Source organism: Choristoneura fumiferana, chromosome Z (assembly GCF_025370935.1).
Source record: "Choristoneura fumiferana chromosome Z, NRCan_CFum_1, whole genome shotgun sequence".
NCBI classification, from domain to species: domain Eukaryota; kingdom Metazoa; phylum Arthropoda; class Insecta; order Lepidoptera; family Tortricidae; genus Choristoneura; species Choristoneura fumiferana.
Window position 1 is genome coordinate 18,346,411 of NC_133472.1, and position 15,179 is coordinate 18,361,589.

Sequence of the window (15,179 nt, forward strand, 5' to 3'; positions counted from 1 at the left end):
GCCCGCGCACCAGTCCTGAATATGATTGAGACGCGAGGTGCATGTCGCGCGCCGCCGCCGTTTTTAGCATACGATTTCTTGCTTACGCGCTTTGCTTGTGCTTTGCTATAATAATTCTGCTTATCTTCTCCTTCTATGCTTTTCAAGTTGTTTAGTGGTTAAATTGCTATACCGTGTGTGATATAATAAACCATAAAACGGACTGGGCGTTTGAATCTCTGCACCCTAAGATTCACGTAAGTGATCACGATCTTCAAGCACACACACCACCACAACCACAACTACATTGGTGACCTCGAGCACAGAACACGAGCAGAATGACCGATAATACGGATAAAGAAGTACCGTTACAAGATGGCGCGGAGCGGCTAACGGCTGAGTCATTTCGAGTCGGCGTAAAGATACCGCCGTTTTATCCCGAGAAACCTGCGCTATGGTTCGCTCAATTAGAGGGACAATTCACATTGTCCAAGATCACCACCGACGAGACAAAATTTTATTACGCGATGGCACAGCTAGAACCTCAGTACGCACAGGAAGTGGAGGACATAATTACGACACCACCGGCTCAGGGCAAGTACGAGAAGCTTAAGACGGAGTTGATAAAACGCCTATCTGCGTCACGGGAGAAAAGGGTCCGGCAGGTTCTTACGGGTGAAGAGCTCGGCGATAAAAAACCGTCGCAATTTCTTCGGCACCTGCAAAATTTAGCCGGTCCAGGTTTACCCGAAGACTTCCTGCGTTCCATCTGGTCGAGTAGGCTGCCACAAAGAACGCAGGACATTATCGCTTCGCAGTTGAGGTCGTCGCTTGAGGACTTGGCGGAGTTAGCAGATCGCCTTCACGATGTCGTCATGTCAGTCCCACCACAGTTAGCAGCGGTTTCCCCTGCCCATACTGCCCCAGCAGATCCCTTGGTATTCCAAATTGCCGAGCTCACTAGGCGAATGAGCGCCATGGATGCGAAAATTGACAGAATGTCCCGACCGAAGACACGAGCATCGACGAGTCGTTCACGCCAGAGGTCCGCATCGAAGAGATCCAACTCCAGCTATCGGAAGTTCCCCATGTGCTGGTATCATAACAAGTTTGGGGAGCAGGCTCGGCGGTGCATCAAGCCGTGTGATTACCAAGCGGGAAACGCGCCGGGGCGGTCGATAATGGCGACGGGCGGCTGCCCCAACGCAAGTCGCTTGTTCGTCGTGGACTCAAGGTCAAAAGTTCAATTCCTTATAGACACTGGCAGTGACCTGTGTGTATTCCCTCGTTCTAAATTAAGGGACCACAGAAATCCAACGAACTATAATTTGTGTGCAGCTAACGGTTCGATAATAAACACTTACGGGTATGTTCATTTAGTGCTCAGTATAGGTTTGCGCCGCGACTTTACGTGGAGATTTGTTGTGGCAGACGTCACAAGGGCTATAATTGGGGTAGATTTCTTATCGCATTTTAACCTTGTTGTCGATTGCAGGAACCAACGCCTCATCGATAGCAATACAATGCTTGCCACCCCGGGTTTGCCTGCAGCACCGTCTGATGCCATTTCCTCGGTCAAAGTTGTAACTGGTGAGTCTGTTTACCACGCTATACTACGGGAATATCCCGACGTTACTCGCCCTTCTGGCATACATCGCACTATTAAACACACAACCGTACACCACATACGCACTACACCAGGGCCTCCTGTGTCATGTGCACCACGTAGGCTGGCCCCGGATAAATTGAAAATTGCTAGTGAGGAATTTTCTTCTATGCTCGCCAGTGGTATTGCCAGGCCTTCCGAATCTCCTTGGGCCTCGCCTTTACATTTAGCCCCTAAAAAGGACAATGGATGGAGACCATGCGGTGACTATAGGATGCTTAATGCCAGAACCGTGCCAGACAAGTACCCTATACGTCACATCCAGGATTTTTCTCATGCAATCGCAGGTAGTACCATCTTCTCAACTATCGACCTAGTAAAGGCATATAATCAAATCCCCGTCAACGTCGATGATATCCCGAAGACTGCCATCACAACGCCGTTCGGTCTTTACGAATTTCCGTTCATGACGTTCGGACTTCGTAACGCCGGACAGACGTTCCAGCGCTTCGTGGATGAGATGTTACGGGGACTAGATTTTTGCTACAGCTACCTAGATGACTTCTTGGTCTTCTCTAAGGACGAGGAGACCCACAAAGCACATCTTCGGCAGCTCTTCGCCCGACTTCAGAAATACGGTATGGTCATCAATACCTCAAAATGCGTATTCGCAGCCCCAGAGGTAACATTTCTGGGTTACCGTGTTTCTGCCGAGGTACTAAACCGTTGCCTACCAAGGTCCAGGCCATTCACGAGTTTTCCTCCACCGAAGACCGTGAAGGAGTTGAGGCGTTTCCTAGGTATGCTGAATTTCTACCGCAGGTTCACGCCAGCAGCCGCGCAACACCAGGCTCCCCTCAACGCTCTTCTTACGGGTTCGGTAAAGGGTTCGCACCCGGTCCATTTTTCATCTGTAGAGCTCGACGCCTTCGAACGCTGCAAACAGGACTTGTCGCAGGCAGCCATGTTGTAATTGTAATCGCCTAATTTGTAAATCATGTTTTAATTATTTACTTCATTTTTTATTTGATGATGTATTTTAATCTAACTTAATATTAATTATAAATGTCTAAACTGTACAATATTATAAATCCTTAAATAATGATTACCTAGTAATTAGAATATTGTCAAGTTGTTTTACATAACAACTTGAGTGCATGTTATTAATTTTGTACGTTGAAATGGGACAGACCGTTTCATTTTATTAGTAGTATTTTTGTAGCTACCTGCGCGCGGCCGGTAACGTACGATGTACGATGCACGGCCTAACCGGTTTACCCAGCGCGCGGCGCTCGCCGCGCTGCGCCCGCGCACCAGTCTGAATATGATTGAGACGCGAGGTGCATGTCGCGCGCCGCCGCTGTTTTAGCATACGATTTCTTGCTTACGCGCTTGCTTGTGCTTTGCTATAATAATTCTGCTTATCTTCTCCTTCTATGCTTTTCAAGTTGTTTAGTGGTTAAATTGCTATACCGTGTGTGATATAATAAACCATAAAACGGACTGGGCGTTTGAATCTCTGCACCCTAAGATTCACGTAAGTGATCACGATCTTCAAGCACACACACCACCACAACCACAACTACAATATTTAAGGCTGAAAACTTGAACATCTAATTCTAACAGAAGACGCCAAGACGCCAACAAACTTTTTCACAGTTTGGCATACTGTAAATATATTGTTGAGTACGTGCTAATATAAAATAATACATTGTGTCTTAAGGGCGGTCTTATAAATTATTATGAACGAGAGTCTATTAGAAGCCCGAAGTCGAAGACTGAGGGCTTTAATGAGTCGATGTTCGTAATTCTAGTGCCCGTGCGACATACAATGTTTTTCATCACATTTGCGAGTAAAATTGTATATTTGTAAAAGAAAAACTAATATTTTTTCAAAAATTGCCGATACCGCTGATTGCACTTGACGCTACGCTCGGCCGTCTATATCTGCTTGGCCGGCAACCCCTACTTCTCGGCCTCTACAGTAATATACTATTATTATTCGCTATGATTGATTAGGACGGATGCTCGGCAAAGAGCTCGAAGCAAAATTACCGTCGTTTTGCTTGAATACTCGCTAGAACGCTTTTGTTTAATTTGTGAACTTTTACCTGTAATGTACCATCACTGATGGTCCATCAGCCAAATATGTGGTCTACCACCCTAAAGTTGATAATCGTTTGCACGTCATAAAACAATAATGCCAATAGACGTGTCTGTCAATTTGAAAGTTTGACTCTAGCGACATACTTTGATAGGAACTTGTTTAAAACCGGCTAAGAGCGTGTCGGACACGCCCAAAATAGGGTTCACAAACACTATAGTAGCCTCGACCAAGAAGATTTTCAGTCTCCTCGTAATTGATATCTCTCAACCATATCCATACTGTGTTTAAATGCTCGTAACATAGCTCGAAAATTGTGCTCCGTAGATATGTATTCCATTACTGAATAATTGGCACCTGCAATAAAAGTGAACATATATACCACCAAAGTGAACTACGTTTGTTTAGGTAACAGTTTACCTGATAACATCCGCCTACAAACTGACAAAAATAAATTCAAAACGATCCTTAAAAAATATTTGTTATAAACTCTTCCATAACACAGTAATATAACTAATGTAATCATTTATGCAATTCTAAATTACATAATGTACTTATATAATACTTAAGTATGTTCTTATAGAGACTGTATCCAGCAGACAAACTGTGAAAACAATTTTGCAGGGCTATGTACAAAAAAACTCTGTGAAAGAATGCATTCATTCACATACTTAGCCCAAACAGTAGGTATGTTCACTGTACTTGTAGTACTCGCTTGTTGTTTTGCCCCTCGAGAAATCCATTAACGCTTACAAAGAAGACATTAAAAAACTATTAGCACACCGAAATTACACAGCGCGGTGCATTATTTGGGAACGTATATTTAGTAGGTTTTGATGATTTTTGAGCGTGTTGTTTCGAGCAATCAAATAATAGCACAACTTTAGAATTTAAATTGAATAATTTACATGATTAAAATTTACGTTCCTACATGTTTAATCAAAAGGAAAAGCGGAACCTTAATGTTGATTTTCCACCGGCGAGACGAGAGAAGACGAGGCGAGACGAGAATGTAAATTTGTATGCATTCTCGCGCGCCCGTCATTTCAGTTCTCGTCTCGTCTCGCCTCGTCTCGTCTCGCCGGTGGAAAATCACCTTAAGGCTGTGTTTCCGCCAGAGATGTGCGAGGTGTTACGAGAAATATGTTTGCCATGAATCATACGAAGTGCAAAATCCGAACTTCGTCTCTTGCCGTACCGCTGGCGCTAATATTATTTAATACGAGAGTGAGAGGGACGGTACGATACGAACTTCGATTTTCAAATTTCGTAGTAGTGGAAACATCTCGTCGGAGCGATTGGCCTCCGTTTTTTTTATTATTTTTTATTTTATTGATAAAGGGAAACAAACAGCAAAAAGATAATACACATAAATATTTAAATTTCGATAACACACAAGCCAAAACAGTTTCCACCAATGAACTAGTATCATTATGGTTGCTCAGAAAAGACTTATATAAATTTGTATAATATAAATAACTAAACTAAATTAAAAACTAAACTAAAATGACTCAAGGAAAACATTTTATATATCTAGACTAGCTTATGCCCGCGACTACGTCTGCGCGGATCTAGGTTATCGCGCGGTGGCGCCCTCTACCGGAATAAAAGGTATCCTATGTTGATCCTTGGGTTCAAACTACCTAAATACCAAATTTCATCAAAATCGGTTCAGTGGTTTCGACGTGAAAGGGTAACAGACAGACAGACAGACAGACAGACAGACAGACAGACAGAGTTACTTTCGCATTTATAATATTAGTAGGGATAGTAGGGATTAAGAATTAAAGTACCATGCAAAACTTAACTTGTTGTTGTTTTTTTTAAATACAATTAAAACTTTAAACTTAAATCTTAAATTTTTACATGCTCTTCAATTTTTTTTTTAAGACGTGTTTATTTAACTTGAAATACAAGAATTTAAGAAAAAATAACCATATAAAACTTAACTATAAACTAACTACTAACTTAAAAACTTAATACCTACTAAATTAAATATAAAAAACCCCGTGGCATGGTGCCAAGAGGCTGGCAGCATTCCCTCGTTAAATGGCGATGGCAGTTCGTTGAGAGAGATAGCTGCCAGCCCTTTGGTCTCCAATTGCAGAAACAAATTTTTGTACTGACGGAATGCAAAATACGTCAACATGAGAATATTTATAGTTTTCACCAGAGATGTGGGAGGATGAGTTGCGAGGAATGTGTTTTCATGAACCAATGGAAACGCTTCATCTGCATCGTCCTCGCTACGCTCAGCGCTATTTCATTAGAGATGTGCTGTGCGAGAATAGGTGAATGAAGGTTCATGACAAACATTCCCCGCACACTTCGCAGAAGTAGATTATATCTCATATTTTAAATTCAGTACAATTTTTCACCACATTCGAGTAGCCCTGTTTTCATTTTTTAAAAAAAAATGTGACTAAATTCGTGTGCTAAAGATTTGTGTTGTGAGTTTATGACCTCGAATTGTATAATCACAGCTGCCTTTTGATTATAGTGACATCTAGTGTCAAATGGCTACTGCGCAGTTTGCTTTAGTTCTGCTACTCGTCAATAGGTTCCGCTGTTAATTAGTATTAATGTGTACCACTAGATGACGCTAACGTCGAAGTTTTCTTCTACACGAACCCAAGTAAGCTTTGTTAAGTCTCCCGAAAATACAGTTGGATGGCCATAGATGTCGCTACTAGAACCTGTTAACTAAATGGTTAATGGAGTTTCTTTCGTTAAAATAGACATGAGTTTTTATTTGGTTAAAAAAATAATGTTTTATAATATTTGTTCACAAAAAAAAAATATATATAAGAACAGATTTGCTTTTATTCAACAGCAGTCAGCAGTCCTCCTCCCTATATATACTGTAGTTTGACTGTAGTCTTTGCAATCCTTTGACTTGACTTGACATTGTCAAAATTGTCAATGTCAAAATCACGTTGTCTGTAGTGCGCACAACACCCCAATAAAAAGTGATATTTTTATAGTTTTAATCAAAACAATCATGTCTCAAGACCCACTTGACGAACTAGTGCAATTCCTCAAACCAGACTCCAGAATAGACTTAAAACACATAGCTCTGGACCATTTGGTAGGTCTTTCGGGAACAGAAGATGGAATCAACACATTGCTGAAAAAGGAGCAAGTCATTTCGTGTATCATTGAATTAACCACGATAAAGTCGATGAAGTTGCTAAAAACGCGTTATTGACGCTAGTAACATCACAGCAAACCCTAGGGGAGCTGCCGAGATACTTAAATACCGACCGGAATCATGCAGAAACATTCTTCAATTATTAATAGTTATGTTTTAGATCCTCAGAAAAAAGATGCGATGCAGTTTGTATGATTCTATCAAACATAACCAGACTTGAAGATGAGTTAGAAGTGTGTATAGACACGTTAATCCCGCAATTAAACAATATTTTAAATGTATATTCAACATAGATTTTAATAAAACAGGTTCAAAGTTACACTATCTCGGCGCTGTATTCAGTAACCTGAGTTGCAGTGCTCGAATACGCAAATGGCTTACAGAAGAGCATCCGTACGTACCATTAATAAAAATAACTACCATTCTGCAACTACGAACAATCAAATATAAGGAGAGGGGGTGCCATGGGACGATTCGTAACCTATCCTTTGATAATGAATACATGATACTTTAATCCAGATCTGAATATCCTTACATACCTTTAAACCCTTTAATGCGGGCAATGAGGATTATCCGGATGATGAAAATGACACACTACCTATATCACTTCAATATCTACCTAAAGAGAAACATAGAGAAATTGATGTAGATATTAGAAAAATGATTTTAGAGGACTTTAAACAAGTTATGCAGTAAGAGGAACTGTAGAGAGAATTACGGGATAATGGGGTTTATTATTGTTAAGAGAGTATCATAATGTGGAAAAGGATCCAAAAGTGTTGCTAGCATGTGAAAATGTTGTCGACATTCTGATACAGAAGGAATCTGAATGGGCGCTGAGGATTTGTCTATTGTAGACGTACCAGAGGATTATAAAGAGAATTGAGAAAATGGATGAAGATTTCTTGAAAGATGCAGCTATGTTTAAAAACTGTAGTTTTAAGTAATAAATGCATTTATTTATTTTACTAGTGTTACCTTTGTTTCATTTTGAATTTATAATTATCATGCAGCAGGCGAGGGCCACTCTGAAATCAAAAATAGTGAATAACATCACCTCTTAATCTTGTTTTTTTTTTTTTTTTTTTTTTTTTATGGCTTTCACCCTTGCTTTTTTAGCAAGATGTATTTTGCCAATGTCGATGTAGAGACATTACACGCATGAGGAGACTGTTCGGTTTATATAATTTTGATGTCGGGGGAGGAACAGACAGGAAACCTAAAACAAATAACATTTGGTTATGGACGGTACACTGACAATAACAAGACGAAACGATTTTTTTTTTTTTTTTAGCGGAGGGGAATGGCAGACTGTTAAGCATGCTAACATAAAAGGATAAAGTGAAGAGGAAGTATGAAATATATAATATTAAGCATGCTGCAGTTGCTACAATTTAATGTTGTGGCACTGTATAAATTTTATCAATATTTTTAAAAGAGAGAATCTAGTATAGAAAGAAGTGTCAGAAAATTCATAGGGCGCGGAACATCCTTCGGCAATGCATCATACAGGGAATAAGTATGTTTACCACAATTGAAAAAAATGTGATCCAGGGTACCCTCATCAAGACCGCATTCGCATAGAGAGTTATCCCGTACTCTAATTTTTGATAAAAACACCGGAGTGCAGACATGACCTAGACGGAGTCGACAGATAGTAGAAGTGACCCATTTACTAGCAGAGCGGAAGTGATAAAACCAAGGTTTACGCGGAATTAATGGTTGAATGTTCCCGTAGTGTCGGCCTTTCTGGTGTCTGGAGAGGTTCCACATGTTCTGCCAGGAGACCCTTAAATCAGTTCGAGCGGACATCATTAGGTCCGATGGTAAGATAGTCTTATAATCCTGACCACCAATTGTGATGGCCTCTTTTGCCCACATGTCCGCTCTTTCATTTCCCACTATGCCACAGTGGCCCGGAATCCATACAAGAGTAACTTCTAGTCCTTTTTTTTCACATCGGTTTAGAGCCTCTTTAATTTTCAAAATGATTGGGAGTTTAGTTTTCATTTTAAAATGATTTCCTACTATTGTTTGTAGACAGCTTTTAGCATCAGAAAAAATTAAGATTTTAGGAACGCTGTGTGATTCCGAGAATTTAATAGCCTCCAATATTGCGATGGATTCCCCAGTGAAAACAGATGACTGGGCTGGGCCTTTTTGAGTCAAAGCAATTTGGTATTTGGGAATCCATACTGCTGAACCTACAAAGCCATTGGGATCTATTTTAGAGGCATCTGTGAAGATGTGTAGCCAATCCTGCCATTTTTCTATTTTTTTTATTAAATATGTTGTTGGCCGCTGGACTATCCTTGTCAATGCCAAAATCAAGGATAACTTTTGGAGAATATATCAAAGACTCATAATCGGCCTCAAATATGGGGTTCATGTAGGTGGTATATAGCGGGGACGAGAGGTTTTTTAATTTGGAATACGACACAATGTATCTTGGCGTTTCCTTATGTGTCCAATATGTGTTTTCAGACACTTCCAGGGAGAGAGCCTCTAGTCGGGGTATAAGAGGATGGTTGGATACGGAACATGCCCTAAAAAGGAAACGGTCTGCTAAGTACTGTCTGCGGAGGGAGAGAGGAGGATCTAAGCATTCTACCTGCATGGCATTTTTGGGTGAGGATTTCATTGCTCCCAGAGCAATACGTAGACACTTAGCTTGTATCAGGTCCAATTTTTTAAGTGCATTTTTATTGCAGGGTTCCACTACGAGTGAAGCATAGTCGATCTGGCTACGGATTATTGCATTATATAACAGTTTTTGGCAGTATGGGTGAGCGCCCCACCAGACTCCAGAAAGAGCCCGGAGAACATTAATGCCCCTTTCGCATTTTCCGGTTATGTGCTCCAAATGGGGTACACCAGTCATTTTGGAATCCAGAAAAACACCAAGGAATTTAACAGAGTCCTTGCAGGGAATAACCTCATACTCATAGTTAATATCTATGTTCGGGATGGATCTGTTACGCGAGAAAGTTACAGTACAGCTTTTGGATGGTGACAAAGATAGCCCATGATCATCTAGCCAGACCTTTAGATATCTGAGTGCCTCATTTAATTTTGAAGAAGCCTCATCAAACGACTGTGTAACGGTGTATAACGCTAAATCATCTGCATATTGGAGTATATTACAGAAGGGGGAGACAGATTGTTCAATATCATACGTATATAAATTATAAAGGAGGGGAGAGTACTGAGCCTTGGGGGAGTCCCTGCCATAGGGTAAGAGGAGTGTAGAAGCTATTGCCAGTTCGGATTTTAATTATTCTTCCCATAAACAACTTGCAGATAAAATGTACTATCCTCACAGGAATACTCAGCTGAAGCATTTTTGCTCTGAGCATAGGAAGAAGGACATTGTCATAGGCAGCAGAGACATCCAAGAAGCACCCTACAACATGGTGTTTTTGGAGAGGGCTAGTCTAATGTCTGAAGTCAGTATGCTTAGGTTGTCTATGGTACTTTTCCCCTTACGGAATCCAAATTGTGTGTTGGCGAGTAAATTATTTTTTTCTACAAACCACTCCAACCTATTTTTAATTAAATGCTCCAATATTTTGCCTATTGTCGCGGAAAGGGCAATTGGGCGATAGGAGTTTGCTTCTTGTGGGTTTTTACATGATTTGAGGATTGGGATTACAATTTGGGTCTTCCATGCCTCGGGGATTTCACCAGACACAAAAAACAGATTAAATAGATTTAGGAGGTGGTCTTTTGCAAAGCGACTTAGTTTACGGATGAAGATATACGGTATGCCGTCTTCTCCTGGTGAACTGTTACGGAGGCCGTCAAGTGCTAACTCAAGTTCATAGAATGTGAAGGGGCTGTCGAGAGGGCCTAGCCCGCTAGAGGGAGGAGATGGGTCTATGCAGGATTCCTCAGGAACTGATGGAGGGGCTAATTTATCTGCGAACTCTGCCAACCAGGAAGGGGGATTATGGGGGGATGGTCGATCGGGATCGAAGGAGCCTCTGAATTTTTTTATACTTTTCCATACCAGCGATGGGGGCGTTCTTGGATTGAGACTTTCACAAAATCCCTTCCATCCTTTCTTCTTCGCTTTTTTTAGGAGACGTTTAGTGCGAGCAGAGATTTTTTGGAAGTCAATAAAATCTTCAGAAAGACCGGAATCATTGTATTTACGTTCGGCGTTCTTTCTTTCTTTTATCGCCGCCGTGCATTCCGCATCCCACCAAGGAGGGGAAGGGATCTTGCTACTAGCCATTTTTTTCTTTGGGATGAATTTATCTGCAGCTTCTATCAGAACGGATTGGAAGTGGTTGTAGAGTTCAAGGGGGTTTAACAGGTTGGAGTCGAGCTCTTTTAGCCTTTTTTCTACATAAAAAGAGAAGTTTGGCCAATCTGCTTTATCCAATCTGTATTTAAGGAGGGGTTGGGGGGCGGGGGAAGGCTGAACAGAGGATGGTTGGGAAATGATAATAGGGAAATGATCACTTCCGTGTGATTGTCTCAGTACCTGATAGGATAGAAGACATGAGAGGTTGGGAGAGCAAGCAGACAAATCCAGAACTGAGTTGGGATTTTGTCCGGGGTATACCCGGTGAGTGGGAGAGCCGTCGTTAATAACTGAGACATTTATGTCATCAAATAGGTCCAAGAGGAAAGCGGAAAATGCGTCTGAGTGCGAAGAACCCCAAGACGTGTTGTGACTGTTGAAATCCCCTAGGATGAGGAGAGGGGGAGGGACCGAGAACAGGATGGTGGAAAGATCGGGTATTAAATTTATATTAGGATGTGGGATATAGATGGATACAAAGTTGATTCCCATGACATTAGCCGCAACTGCGTTAATGTCATGTGAATGAGGAGGGAGGGGTATTTGGGAGAAAGAGTAATCTCTTCTGATCAACAACGCACAACCAGCACGACCATCACCGCGGTCCTCCCGGAGGCATGAGAATCCCGGGATCCTGAAGCGGGAGTCCGGTCTCAACCATGTCTCCGAGATGGCCGCTACAGAAATGGAGTGCTCGTTGACGATTCTGACCAAATCAGGTTTTTTGGGATAAGGCTACGGCAATTCCACTGAAGAAATTGGCCTGGGGGGCCATTGGAGAAGGATAGCATCTCGGCAAGTGAAATCATTAAGGGGGCAACGTCGGGCGGTAAACAATCGCTCCATTTAGCGATTATATTTGTAAGAAGTTTGAATAACAGTTCCATAAGGTCATCATTGGGCGTCTCAACTGGCGTCCGTCGTGACGATAGGGCATAACCATTTGGAAGTTGAGATTGTGGGGTCGAAACGATATTTTTATGGGCTTGTCGATCATATCCGGGAGACAGGGGGTTCTTGATCTAGCTTTACGGCTGACCGTCTTACGGTATGAAGTCGAGATGGGCGATTGGGGAGGGAAGGGGACCAGAGGGGGGTGATTGCCGAGGAGGACTAGGGTCTGGGTCAAACATAACCTTGGCCACGTCCGCGTAAGGGCGGCGTACGGCAGGGAAGCGAGAGGAAGCTTCTTGATAAGAGATGCTGTGCTCTGACATTGCCAATTTGATGGACTTTTGTCTACAATATTCCGGGCAGCGTTGGTCTGTCGCGTAATGATGGCCTGAACAGTAGAGGCAAGTCACTTGCTCAGGAGCGATGTTGCATCCTTCACCAGGGTGTTTTTGTGCACACTTGAAACAGCGAGCATCGGAGCGGCACTGGGCCTGAATGTGGCCAAACCTCAGGCATTTTCGACATTGGATTGTTGGGAGAACGTATACTTCGACCTTCAGCGATGTAAAGAAAGCAAAGACTTTCTCAGGAAGTTTTTGACCTTCGAAGGTCACCACAACAGTTTGAGTTGGAACCCAGGATGGAGGACCTCCCTCATTGGTTACTTTGCGTTGGAGGCGTCGGGCTTTGAGGATTTTGCCATGTCCGTCTTTAAGGTCAGTCGCGTCAACAAATTCTTCCATCGACCAGTCGACTGGTACGCCACGAATCAAACCCATACGGGAAACATTGTATGTTGGGATGTGGGCTTTATATTTATTTCTGGACAAACAGGGGTTTTCTAAGATGTTATTAGCATCCACAGCGGTCATAAATTCTACCGAGACACGGTTTCTGCCTACGGACTTTATACCATCTTTTTTAATATTTTGAATGTTATCTCTGAATAAAGCGAGGCCAACCTTTATAGGTTGAAGTGAGATGGCCGAGTTGCTAGACTCTGCGTCTCGGGAGATGTGTACAATAAATGGGCCACTGTCATAAATGCCGTATTTGCGGGAGTCCTCGTCTAAGTCAGGGTGTTTGTAAAGGTTTGCTATAGATGCATTGTCGGCATCCGTTCCCTGCATCACCTTTTTCCCTTTCGGTTCAGAAGATGCGGACGGCGATTGTTCCAAGAAACTAAGGCTACGCTTTCGTGAAATATTTTGCGTGTCCATCTCAATCGATTTCATGGAGCTACCGCCGCCCGGATCCGGGGGCTCCTCGTTCCCCTCCATTACTTTGGCCCTTGGCCAACCGGACAGATAGTTATTGAGTTAGATCAATATTATGTACTTATTAAACCACCACCAGAGAGTTAATTAGGAAGGAAAGTTATTTTAAAGGAAATATAACCTAAAAATTGAACAGACTCACTGCACGGCGCTTCTGTCAAGTCTCTCTTAATTCTGTTAAATACTATGAGCGTGAGCGCGACGGCGCAAAATAAAGTTCGAATTTATAATCAATCATAAGATCAATAAAAACAAAACCTTTTTTTTTCTTACTAAAAGTGATCCGTTTTGACCCCTACCTATCTCACCTGATGAAAAGTCCAGATATTTTATTAATTAAACAAATATTATATACTAGCTTTTACCCGCGGCTTCGCACGCGTAAACTATTCGGTCTGGTAGTTGCAATTAAAATTTTCGGATTTTAGAACATTCCCCTGGAAATTGATTGATTGATTGGTGCTTGCACTGTTGTGTTCGGCGTGGAGAGTAAGACAGCCGTGAAATTACTGGCACTTGAGGTATCCCATTTTAGGCCTCTAGGTTGGCAACGCATCTGCAATACCCTGGTGTTGCAGGTGTTTATGGGCGTTGGTGATCTCTTACCATCAGGAGACCCACTTGCTCATTCGCCATGCAGTCGAATAAAAAAAAATAACCAAATGTATATTTGTGTCTTCATTGAGGTTCCCTATTCAACTCCTAACATTTAATAGTGTATTATTTATACTCCATAAAATCATACTTATAACCCCGACACAAAGAGTTGTGTCATAAGTTTGACCGCTATGTGTCTGTATGTCTATCTGTGGCACCGTAATTAACAAGTGAACCGATTTGAATGCGGATTTGTTTTTAAAGCAAGGTTTCTAGCGATGTTTCTTAGACATGTTTTATCAAAATCGGTTGAGCCGTTTTTGAGATATGAACTTGAAGGACAATGTCGGGGATTTTCCAACCTGTTATTGATTAGTTAACCAGGTTATACACTTAAGTAACTCAGGACAGGAGACGTTAAAATGGCAACAAATTTACTGACCCAAAAGTAATAAAAAGTAAGCAACACAACTTTTAACTTATTTATTACATCACGTCAATTATTTTTTAACATGACAACATTTACAGTACAAAATAAGAATCTTACGCATAGAAATTACAAACAAAAACAGGTAACTGCCTACATCAGGACTAAAGGCTTATTTGCCATCAGATGGCTTAATCACAACGATATGTATACATGGCAGAATCGCAGTGTAAATGCGGTAGTCCAATAGATCCATTTCAGAGATCGAAGATAGATAATACCATTACCACAAGCATGTAAATAAAAAACGAGAATATTTGTACATACATTTACATTCTATACTCAATCATCCCACTATATACCACCCACTGCTGGGCACAGGGTCTCCTCTCAGAACAAGAGGGCTTGGCCATAGTTCCCACGCGGGGCCCAGTGCGGATTGGGAACTTCACACGCACCATTGAATTGCTTCGCAGTTTGTGCAGGTTTCCTCACGATGTTCTCCTTCACCGCAAAGCTCGTGATAAATTTCAAATGTAATTCACATTCATTTACATTCTACACTATTAATCCTTTAAAGTAGAGGCGATTTAGCGCCACTTGCATTGAGTTGGAAACTGAACCTATTCATTTCATGAGACGTAACAATTTCCGTTGTTATACAATACAATACAATACAATACAATTACTCTTATTGTACACCAGAAATAGTAAGCGAAAAAAAAAGGTTATTGTTGAAAATACGACTAGCTTTCGATATTCTTTGTCAGGTATGTATTCGATAGCTGCTTTTGATTCTGTGGTACCTAGTATGCTCCAATAAATGAGGCCTTAT

At 41.6% G+C, this 15,179-nt stretch overlaps 1 protein-coding gene and 1 pseudogene across 1 annotated transcript; both read left to right on the plus strand.

Moving 5' to 3' along the window:
* The first annotated feature begins 317 nt into the window (after nt 1-317).
* On the plus strand, nt 318-2,558 carry LOC141441072 (uncharacterized). Its single transcript, XM_074105712.1, has 3 exons — nt 318-1,345; nt 1,475-1,569; nt 1,681-2,558. Exons 1-3 carry the CDS (start codon nt 318-320, stop codon nt 2,556-2,558), a joined length of 2,001 nt encoding a protein of 666 aa, XP_073961813.1.
* A 4,028-nt stretch (nt 2,559-6,586) lies between these two features.
* Nucleotides 6,587-7,787, plus strand: LOC141441082 (protein HGH1 homolog; annotated as a pseudogene).
* The last annotated feature ends 7,392 nt before the right edge of the window (nt 7,788-15,179 follow it).

What these genes read in the sequence shown, in the direction of transcription:
- LOC141441072 (XM_074105712.1), top strand. Translation starts at nt 318, where the DNA reads ATGACCGATAATACGGATAAAGAAGTACCGTTACAAGATGGCGCGGAG. An exon ending in TCGATAATAAACACTTACGG is followed by an intron (nt 1,346 to 1,474) that starts GTATGTTCATTT and finishes TGTCGATTGCAG; the next exon opens with GAACCAACGCCTCATCGATA. An exon ending in CTCGGTCAAAGTTGTAACTG is followed by an intron (nt 1,570 to 1,680) that starts GTGAGTCTGTTT and finishes GCACTACACCAG; the next exon opens with GGCCTCCTGTGTCATGTGCA.